Source organism: Mustela nigripes, chromosome 4, assembly GCF_022355385.1.
Source record: "Mustela nigripes isolate SB6536 chromosome 4, MUSNIG.SB6536, whole genome shotgun sequence".
NCBI lineage: Eukaryota > Metazoa > Chordata > Mammalia > Carnivora > Mustelidae > Mustela > Mustela nigripes.
Window position 1 is genome coordinate 111,014,710 of NC_081560.1, and position 11,152 is coordinate 111,025,861.

General features: G+C 55.6%; 1 protein-coding gene and 1 long non-coding RNA gene across 3 annotated transcripts in view; one reads left to right on the forward strand and one right to left on the reverse strand.

Annotated features, from left to right (window-relative positions):
* The window catches only part of PCNX2 (pecanex 2), a 313,350-nt gene extending 309,925 nt beyond the window's left edge, over positions 1–3,425 (forward strand). For both annotated transcript variants that reach the window (XM_059397306.1, XM_059397305.1), the window contains exons 33-34: positions 704–1,152; positions 2,512–3,425. In XM_059397306.1, the coding sequence (XP_059253289.1) occupies positions 704–1,152; positions 2,512–2,685 (623 nt within the window). In that variant the 3' untranslated portion in view covers positions 2,686–3,425. The remainder of the gene's footprint in view (positions 1–703; positions 1,153–2,511) is intronic.
* Positions 3,426–7,832: 4,407 nt separating this feature from the next.
* On the reverse strand, positions 7,833–9,065 carry LOC132016169 (uncharacterized). The gene is made up of 2 exons (XR_009403907.1): positions 8,975–9,065; positions 7,833–8,227 (listed from the first exon to the last, which is right to left on the reverse strand). It is a non-coding gene; the product is annotated as an uncharacterized LOC132016169 (long non-coding RNA).
* Between the last annotated feature and the right edge of the window lie 2,087 nt (positions 9,066–11,152).

Consider the following 11,152-nt stretch of genomic DNA (forward strand, 5'->3'; position numbering starts at 1 on the left):
CTGTGACCTCACTGACCGCTCCCTTCAAAGTGACAGCTGGACATTAGCACCCAGTGATTCCTGAGGCTTAAGTCAGGAGCACACGCTTTCCTCCCCCGCTTCTCTGTAAAGCTGCATGGGCAGGCTCCTTCTCCCCGAGACATGGGCAGGACTGGGTCCTTGGGGCAGCCCAAGCCCTTCTGTCTCGACAAGCCTGGACACGGGCTGGGGACAGGAGGGGCCCTGCAGGGAGCGGTGGCTGGCAAGAGGGGGCCGGGGCGTGTGTCAGCACAGGCCTGGGCTTGGCCAGTCACGTCTGTGAGGGGCCTGTGTGAGGGCATCTTACTTTAAGACCTTGATTTTAAGAAAAACTTTGGCAGAAAACAAAGGTTCAACCGGCATGTGGCTCAGCCCATCCCCTCTTACCTTTTTAAGGCGACTGAAAATGATAAGAGCCTGCGTGGTTTCCCTTTATACTGCCGATCGCATGCATACAGGGTCCAAGGTCTGGGCCCCCTGTGGCAGCGCTTCCCATGCGCCCTTGGACTGCTGGGTGCCCTGGGATCAAGTCCTTCCATTCTCAGGGGCCCCCATGGGGCCATCCTGGCCCTGACAACAGGGGACCCACTTGGGTGCCTGGGGTCCAGGCTGTTGCCTCGCTGCATGGACCTTGACACAGGTTAAGCCCCTGTGCTCTGGCAACCTGTTCTGCTTTCTTTTAAAGGCAGGAGGAAAGGCAGGAGTCAGTCTGTCCAGGCCCATGCAGCCTTAAGCCAAAGGCCAGCCACGCTGAGCTCGTCCGGCCCGATCGTAGAAAGCCACCAGGCCTTCCTGCAGACATCCACGTCAGTCCATGAGTTGGCCCAGAGGCTCTCGGGCAGCCGGCTCTCCCTACACACCTCAGCCGCGTCCCTGCACTCACAGCCCCCACCCGTCACCACCACGGGCCACCTGAGTGTCCGAGAGCGGGCCGAGGCGCTGATCCGTTCCAGCCTGGGCTCGTCCACCAGCTCTACCCTGAGCTTCCTGTTCGGCAAGAGGAGCTTCTCGAGTGCCCTGGTCATTTCTGGACTCTCTGCTGCGGAAGGGGGCAACACCAGTGACACCCAGTCGTCCAGCAGCGTCAATATCGTCATGGGCCCCTCGGCCAGGACCACCAGCCAGGCCACACGGGTAAGGGGTTCGGCCCACTGGCCAGGGCAGGCGTGTGGGTTCCTGGCCTGATGCCCCCCATCCAGCTGCCCGTAGACTCCCATCACCCCATCCATGGGGTTCCCAGAGTGACAGGTGCCGGGCAGTGCTAGACAGGAGGTGTTCTGGCCCTGCTCAGAGGCAGATAAGACCAATAGCACACGTCCCGTAGGTGATGAGGTCACGGTGGGCGGCACTGAAGGGGGCCCGAAGCCTGTGCTCCACAGACCAGCTATCCCGAGCCCTGAGCCAGGGAGGGGAACGGGCATGTGCTCCCGCATCCACAGCGTGGCGTGTCCTACTTCAGCCTCTTTTCACATCACTCGGGCCTGAGGGAGAGGAGAGGACACACCAGGACCGCAGTTAGACCCCCACTGATTCCGAATGCCGATCTCACATCCCAGGTGCCGAGGCGGCTTCCACTTCCATGTATGCAAACATCAGAAAAAGAGAGGTTGAGGGACTCCCCTAACGACACGGGCACTTGCGCACAGTCCACGCCAGCTGAGGTCAGCTCACCCTGGAGCTTTGTTGGCGGGGAGCGGGGAGGAAGTAAAGAGACCCCCAGCACTTGCCTTCCATTCTGCGGTCAGGAGGGAGAACGGGAGGCCCCGGGCAGACCCGGGTGTCACACTGGAGGTCTCATGTGCCCCTTCTGTGTGCTCACACCTTCTCGGGCCAGAGACTCACGCGCTCTACAGAGCATGAGGGTCACCGCCTGCCTGGATTCGGTTCGTGGTTGATTACATGGACGTGGATGATGGGGCCACACCCACGGGGGAGGCCCACAGGCAGGTGCCAAGGGCAAGCAAGAGAAGCTGCTGTCTTCCGAAGCTTTAACTAGGTTTAGTTAGGTCACGGCACGTGTAAACAAACTTCCCTCTGTGATTCCATTTCCTCAGAAAAAACCTACAAAATCACACCACCTGCCCAACCCGTTTAAGATACTATCTGTGGGTGTGCTTCTGGGATTCTGGTACGTTCTCGCTCCCTCTTTCCTGCAGGACAATAGGGTCCCTGGCACTCTGGGCACTGGCATCAATGTTCGGGCACCAAGCTGCTGGAACCCAGGATGCCTAGACACACAGTGACCTCTTACCCGGGGGCCCGTGTGCCCAGCACGTCTACATCACCGGGGGGAAAGTCCCCATGTTCAGAGCCCCCAACCCACCCCGGCATGGCAGACCCATGGCTTCCTTCCTTTAGGTGGAGGCCAACCCCTCAGGCCCCCACCCCCCGCCCTCAGTCCCCTGCCCCGAGGGTGGGGTAGGTCAGACCCTGCAGCAGTGGGCCGTGGTCAGAAGCGCTCTTACACGTTTGCTGCCTCTCCTTTCTCTCCAGCACTTCTCCGAGCCGTGTGAGGCCACCGAGGCCACCGAGCAGGGGCAGTGTCATGACTGCCATCCGGCTGGGACCATGGCAGAGAACGGGGAGCTGCTGTGCAGGAGAGCCAGCCAGGAGGACATGGGCCTGGACGACACGGCCTCCCAGCAGAGTGCTTCCGACGAGCAGTAGGGACGGGGCTGGCCGGGAGCCCGGCTCTGCAGCCACGAGCGCCGCTCTAGAAAGCAGAGCGACTGTACCTCAGGTTCGCACAGGAAATCTCCCAAGGGGATAAAACACTTGACAGCACACCTCCCTCCCCCACCCTGACGCCGCTCCAAGCTGCGGAGCTCTCGGGCGGGGCACGCACAACTCCCAGACTTTGAACATTCTAACCACAGCCATGTAATCTCCGAAAACAGCTAGGCTAAGTAGAGCGCCTGTCCCTTTCCTGCCCTGCAGAACATACGACAGCTGCATGTGAACCGATGGGCGTTTCATACATTCCCATTAAACATGTTTGAGAAACGGACAGCAGCACGCGTCCTGCCAGGTGCCGGTCAGACGTGGTAGGGCTCCATCTCTGCATAGAGAAAACGTCACCTTTTCCACCACATTATGCAGATGTTAAGTACAAACCAGCTTTACTGAAGCGCGGTAGTGCATGCAGTCGTGTCTAAAGTACCCCACGCAAGACCCAGCGATACTAGTGACCCGAGGGCAGACATTGAGGCCTGCGGGAGCACAGAAAGCTGTTCAGACTCACAGGACGCTCGACCGCACTCACGCGGTTTCCCACAAGCCGGGCCTGTGCTGCCCGGTGCACCTGTCCACTCGCAGGAATGTTCGCTTGTTTTCCAAGCCAAGCCATCCTTCCCATGTCACAGAACACACACACACCTGTGTTTTTGGAATTAAAATGTTTACAGTTACTGCTGTGTCCGGTTGTGTGAGCTCTGCTGCATCCCTACTGGGAGAACGGTGTTCGGGCAAAATCTGTGATCTTCCCTGAGCGGAACCTGGGGAAAGCAGAAACCTGACTCCTTGTGGATGTACGGGAGGGTGAAGGGGTCCTGAAACACAGTCTGTGAAGAATAGCATCACTGAACCAGCCCTTCTGGGGATGGTTCAGAGAAAACATAGAAATAGTCATTTTGGAAATATTTCTTCAAGGTATCTATGATTTGAAGTGTGGGGACTAGGGGAGGGCATGGCAGAGAATTTCTTTCCCCCTGGAAGCAGATGGTAATTTTTTCCCCCAAAATAAGAATTGCCAATTAATAATAATTGGCTGTGCAATCAGAGACACTGCATTATTCTCAAACCAGCCAGCCCCAGAGATGCAAAGTTGGTTACTGACTGAAATGCAGGTGTCTCCAATGAGAGGCTGCTGGCACCTCACTGCACTTCTCGAAGTCAGCCAGACCTAACTTGGCAGGCAGTCCCTGAAATCCTCTTGGACAATCTTTTTTTTTTTTTTTTTTTAAGATTTTATTTATTTATCAGAGGGAGAGAGAGTGAGCACAGGCAGACAGAGTGGCAGGCAGAGGCAGAGGGAGAAGCAGGCTCCCTGCTGAGCAAGGAGCCCGATGTGGGACTCGATCCCAGGACGCTGGGATCATGACCTGAGCCGAAGGCAGCTGCTTAACCAACTGAGCCACCCAGGCGTCCCCCTCTTGGACAATCTTAAAGCCAAGCCCGAAGGACTAAATGGCTGGCCCTGAGCTGTGGGCATGGCCTTCCCACAAAGGGCATCTCTTTGAATTAAGTCGGCCTTTTGTGGGCTGACCACCCCCGTGGGCATCCGGCAGTAAGAACCCCAGAAAGCCACCTTGTGCTGCAGAATATGGATCTCCTGACAGCTGGAAAACTGGGACGAGGGGTGCATGTGCACGTGGTGGGGAAGCAGACTCATGCTGAGCGCGGAGTCCAACTCCGGGCTCCCTCCCATGACCACAAGGTTATGACCCCATTTGAAGCCAAGAGTCGGACATTTAACCGACTGAGCCACGCAGCCCCCCCACCCACTGCCACACACGCACACGCACACGCTCGTTAACCTGATCTTCAGCCAGTCGGGTGTTTGTCCAGGGTATTCTTTGCAAACGACTGGACTCGCCTGCACTTAAAGAAAATGCTCCTAAGGTGGCATCTCAGGCTGGGGCTCCTGCAACGTGCAGTCGGCATACAACCACGGGGTTATTTCTTGCATTTGGACACTAAACGAAATTGTTTCTCCTCTAAAAATGATCTAAAAACTGTAGTGCTTGGTTTTATATAAATCATGGGGCTAATCTGGCATTATTGATTCTAAATTTTGCACTGTGCGCTGAGACTATCTGTCTGGCAAGTACTGTTCTAAAATCACACGATGCTCCGGCTTCTCCTTGGCCATCAAGTGGGCGATGCACAGACTCCCATCTCCTGAGCCCTGTCAGCCCCCTCTGCGGCCTCAGGGTTTTGCCCAAATCATTATGCTCCAGGGATGTGGCACCTGCCACCAGCACGCCTGCACACGCACGTGTGCGCGCATGGGCGACCTTCCCAGACACTCCCTCGTAAACTCCCAGAAAGACAGACAGGAGTCTGGCCGGTTCTACGTTTCCCGGGCCGCCATCACCCTCCCGCCCTGCACTTGACCAGAAGGCTGGGAGTGGAGTGAGCCAGGTGCCTCAGGCCTGACCGTCAGGGGACAGTCTGTGCCTTTGAAAACTTGTCCATCCCTGCCTGCGTGCTTATTCAGAGGTAAAAAGAAATCATTTTTTAAATGTATGTGGTAAGTAGCTGGTGCAACGGTCTGCTCTGGGGGAAGAGAGGAGGAGGATTTCGTAAACTCGTTCCCAGATCGGTTCTGCTCTGGCCTGTCCAGCCATGTTACTCCAGCGTCAGTCCGTCACACTGCAGCACAGACGTCCATCGCGTGCGTTCCAAGACGAATTCTTCCTTCGAGTCCTGCCTCAGACCAAGTGTCTGCGAGGCGTCTGGGCCTGGCTGGAGGGCAGGAGTTTCAAGCTCAAGAATACATGTGAACTCCTGACGCCAGCCTGTCCCGGCCCCACACCCATCTCTGACCGAGTGCACCTGCTCTCAGGGAACGGCACCCACAGGGCTGGGTGTGCATCAGCCCCTCCGCTGGGCCCGAGCCAGCTGGGCAAGCAGCCTGGGATGGTGCTCCGCCTCGGCGCCTCTTCCCCCTTTAGCCTTTACTACCGGCTGCGCGTGTGCAGCCGAGTCGGACATATCCGTGACTCCATCCTCTTCCGTCCCACAGACGGGGGCTTAAACAGCACTTACTGCTCACGGTGCTGGAGGCTGGTGAACACTCCAGCAGATTCGTCTGGTGAGGGCGTGCTTCCAGGTTCACAGATGGCCACTTCTCGCCATGACCTCCAGGGGTGGAAGAGAGAGAGTCGTCCAGGGTCTTTCATCAGGGCATTAATTCCCTTCCTGAGGGCTCCCTCATGACCGCAGCCCCTCCCAAAGCCCCACCTAATGCCACCACACCGAGCATCAGAGCCCAACACGAATTTGTGGGGGACACAAATACTCAGACCATAACAGTATCCTCTCTTAGGCTTCATTTCTTAGAAGACAGGGACAGCACTGGGTACTTTCACACACACGCCCCTGAGCATTCCATCTGCCAGAGGCATACAGGGATCATTTCAGGGACTCTGCCACAGCGATATCTTCCAGCTGACGGCTGCTACAGTTGATCGCAGCTACACCTCAACGCCGAGATCAGGGGCACGGAATGCACGGAATGCACGGAAAAGGACAGAAAACACCAACACAGTGGGAAGAACAAAATGAACATGGGCGGGCGCCTGGGGGGCTCAGTGGGTTAAGCCTCTGCCTTCAGCTCATGATCCCAGGGTCTTGGGATCGAGTTCCATGTCAGGCTCTCTGCTCAGCGGGGAGCCTGCTTCCTCCTCTCTCTCTGCCTACTTGTGATCTCTGTCAAATAAATAGATAAAATCTTAAAAAAAAAAAAAAAAAAAAAGGAGCCTGGGCTTTGGAGCCACAGGGACTTGGTTCAAACTCTCCATCTGTCACAAAAAGCATGTTTCTCTACCATTGAAGAGACTGTGCAGAAGCTCCCTGTCCCACACACATGCTGGGGGCCGCTCCGAGACTGTTCCACACGGCAGAGAGCTCTGACAAGCCTGCACCCCTGGAGGCCAAGAAAGCCTCCCTCTGATGGGCTCCCTGCTGGCTCCATCTTCAGGTGTACACAGTTGATGCTTCCCCAGCCTGTCCCCTTTCTCAGGTCACCTGAGGCCAAGGAGGGCTCTTGGCACCATCGGGGCTGGATGAGAGTAGGTCTGATCCAGAGGCTGGGCTGCCAGACCACACCTGCGCACAGTGCTGGCTCCTTCAGTCCCCGAGGGCCTGCAGAAGTCACATCTGCCTGTCAGCACGAGCTTGGACTCCCTGAACAACCCAACTGGGCGGGGACAGTGGGACAGAGGTGCCCCCTTCCCCACACTGGGCAAGGCACGCTTCATATGAGATTAGTTCGCAGTCTAGGAGGCCCTTCACATGTAAGCCCTCAAAGGCTTAGCAAATCCACACCAAGCTTCAGGAGGGTCCCTCAGTGGAAAGCGCTGAGGAAGGGATCCTGACCAGAGAGCCCGACACGGGCTCCCGACTGCCATCTTGGGTCAGAGACACAAGTGCTCCCGGCACAGTGCACCCAGCGCGTGGCTCACAGGACACACAAGTCTAGGCTCCACATGGACAGATGGGGCCTCGGTAACCGACGGAGACACACCTGGCATGAACGCCAGCTGGATTTGGAGCTAAGGCTAGTTGCTAAAATATTCTGGAAATTCATAGATCTTCACCCGAAATGACCTAAAAGCAATGTGCGGTTTATCACTGCAGTGACCACCAGCCACCAGAAAGGCAAGTCTTACCCCTCGGGGGCTCTGGCGTTCCTGCAGCTGCCCTGCTATGGGCTCAGCCAGAGCTTTCCCCACCATGACTCTTGGTGTAGAGGCATGGGGCCCTCTCCAGGGGATCCCACAGGCAGCTGATGACGGGTCCTCCCGTGCGGTGGCCCTGCCTTCCTTTGACAACACTCATCTCCCCCTTTTCCAAAGGGAAACAGGGCACAGAAGAGTTTAAGGCCACATCGAAGTTGATGTGTCCGAAGTGGGGGCTCTGACTGGAACCCACAGGCCTGAGCCCGTGGGGCACTGCAGCTGTCAGCATCTCCAAGGACGCCGTGCCCCTCACACAGAGGACTCCCGTGTTTGCAACCACCGTGTTTCATTTCTTTTTTTTTTTTTTTTTAACACCAAGGAAACGTTTTAATTAAACTACAGAAACAATGGTTATAGTACAGAATTTTCATGAGCAAAAAGATACACCATGTTGTAAGTACTTACAAAGTTACAAACCATTTTTGCTTCCTTAACATTTTCCATATTTTAAGTTCATACATGAAGATGATCAGATATACCATTTTGGGGGGAAGGGGGGCAAAAAGGTGTATTTATCATCAGCTAGATGTGCTCACTGTATGCTCTGTTATTTATATGCAAGGCCCAGGTGACTGGAAGTGCAGTTGTCAGGCATTTTAATAAACTGGACAGCCATATGTTTCTGCATGACAAGGCATCTTTACACAGGAGCAATCAGGAGAAAACAGGAAACAGCCAAGCACTCTGCACTGCAACACGCCACCTTAACAGCTAACCAGCATTACTCAACTGCTACACAACTGCGCCTAGTGCACAAAAATACACAAGAGAAGAGATTAGAATTGTGTTTGGTAAACAATCCTTTCAAAAAATCAAGTCTTTTCACCTGAAAAGTCTTTATACAAATTTGGGTTCAGATTACCATTTAGATCTGAAGGTAAATAACATATACAAACAAATTTACACCGACTTTTGTAGGTTTTTAATTTTAAGGAATGAAGGCAATGTTGAGTCAATCTCTTGACAGCTTTAGGCTGTGTGTAATGGCTGCACACGTTCTGTTTCTTTTTATTAGGCAATAAGCAATCACATGAACAATTAGATGCATAGGGAGGACCCCAAATGGCTTTTCTCTGAAGTAACCATTTTAAAAAATACAAACTAACTCCTACGCCTGGGGGCCGAAGCTGCCCCTGGAGAGGGGTTAATTTTCACAATGGGCAAAACTGATTAGGTAGCGAACGCCCTTCTCCCCCTTCCCCGGAACACACTTACAAACTTCAATGGGGGCAAGTCCCATCTAATACTCTGAAAACCATTCCTCATTTCATAATTTGCCAAAGTCGTATGCACAACTGCAAGAGGAAATAAACAGAAATCTTTCAGCAAAAACAAGCCACAGCGGATGGCTCACCTCGTTGGGCCAATCCAGCACTCAGGCTAATGTGAGCTTTTAAACATTTTATGGAAAACAGCTGTTGGGCTTTCTCTGGAAAAGCCCACAAGGTTTGGTAAGCCCGAAGGCGTAAATCTCTGACAGGCGGAGCACCCACCAGTCTCCATGTGAACCAGCACATTCCTTCAAGCGCACAGCGCAGGGACGCGAACCGTCTTCACTTCCTGACGCTCTGCACACACGTCACAATATCCGGCAAAAGATGGTTTCTGTTTTCCTTGGTGACCTGTGGGAAGAAGCAGGAGAGCGGGCTTCAGAGTCCTTTCTCTTCCTCACTCCTCTGCTAGACCGTGTTCTCCGGGAAGAGCCCGAACAGCCCAGAGAGGGTGCGGCGAGTTTCGGGACTGAGGGAGGCGGCCCAGCTGGAGGTAAAGGTTCAGGCCTGCCAGAACCCCAGCCCCAGCTTCTGCAAAGGGACAGCTTGGACCACGGAAGCAGGTTGGGTGCTTTTCACCACAAGTCCCTGTTGGGGCTCTGGGAAGGATGATGGAAATGCAGAGGGGAAGCGGCCCCTGTGTGATCAGACCTGAACAGAAGGAAGTGCCTGAGTGAAGCCAGGAGAGCCGCCTACAAGGCGCCCACCAAGAACGGCCGCAGCGCGGCCATGAGTCACACCCCGGATTCACAGAAGGCCCAAAGGCCAGTGATCTACTCTCTCCACGAACTCAGAAAAACCGAGTGTGGTGAGGCGCCGCTGGCACGGGTCAACTCCACACGTGCAGGAAGGGGAAGCTAGGCCCGGGAAGCGTGGGGACATCCCGAGATCTCAGAGGCAGCTGGGGGCGCAGTACACACTCAAACCAGTCAGTCTCTAGACTCTGGAGCACTCTCTCTAGTTCCCGCCCTTAAGCAAAGTAACCAAGGGCCTATTCGAGCTCTACCCCGTGATCTGTTTTTACTCTTCTTTACTAGTGCAGTCCCAACGAGTACAAGGAAAGCGCTCAGACACCACCTGGAGCTTTGGATGGGGGGGTGGCTCCCCAAGTAAGGGCAGGGCCAACACTCCTGCTATCACCATGGCCTTCCTGATGGGCAGCCCCCCAACATTCACCCACTTACCACAGGGCGTCAACTAGAAACTGAGCAAGATGCCAGGGACAGAGGGAGGACTCCATGAGGAGCCTGAAGAGAAGAGTGGGACAGACAAGGCCAGTGAGAACACCAACGGTCAACGGTCCAGGACAGAAGGTCTGGAGAGGCACATGGGAGCCGGGACGGGCGGGGTGACGAAAGGCTTCCATGCGGGCTATGCCCAAAGGTCACCCAGACAGAGAAGGACCCAGGCAAAGAGCCATGCGAAGACGAGTGAGCGCATCTGTGCAGCCATGGGTCAGTGCTGCGGACCCTGAGAGGGGAGATGGGCCAGCCAGCTGCCGACTGCATAGCCGCCACTGTGAGCCCGCCCGCCTGGCACAGGGCAGGTGCTGGATGACCGTCCCATGGGGAGAGGCACAGGGGCATTATCCCCATGGCTCCCCCACATCCACTCGCCCTCCTCTAAGAGCGCTGGGACTTCTCCCAGGGAGACCACACAGTCTAGGAAACTAGCTCGTGGTCCCCATGTGTGTGGGCTGGGCCCTGGAGATCCAGAGCACCTGACTCCTGAAAGGGGCGAGCTCAGGAGCCAACAACTGCCCCCCCCCACAGCCGTCTGTCCAAGGACAGGGTGCACCTGTCCTCACCCTGTCGCTCCCTGGCAACTCTGGTCCCACTGAAATGAGGACCATCAGCTTTGCCTCCAGCTTGACAAGAAAACACCACACAGCCCGGCAAGGCTCTTTGTTGCTGTGTTTGCTCAAATGATCCAAAGTCTGCTTCTGCTGTTTGCATTCAAAGAAGCGCGCGCGTGTGGATGTGATGGGAGGAAAGGGGGAGACAGGCAAGCATCAGCGGTGGGAGCTCAGCAGGGTTGCTGCGGGGCTTGTGGCTTCAGCAGCAGAGAGCAGATGGGCCACTAGTTCCCTTCCCTGAACCCCGACCTCAGCAGGACACCAGGCTCCGCCCACAGGGTCTGGGAGTTCACTGTGTGCCTCAGAGGGAGGCCTCCCAGGTGAGGGGCATCTGAGGTCACTTTCCTTCTCAGCAGCTCCTCACTGCCTCCAGAAACTCAACATTTACGAAGCAGACGTGGAGCCGGCAGAGGGGTGCGATTTCACAGGTGTGGGGCTGCAGAGGTCATCAAGAGGAGCCCCGAGGAGCACTCATGTACCACGCAGGCACCATCCCGTGCTCCCGGGATATCCTCTCCATCGGCACCACGAGCATCAGGCAGCAA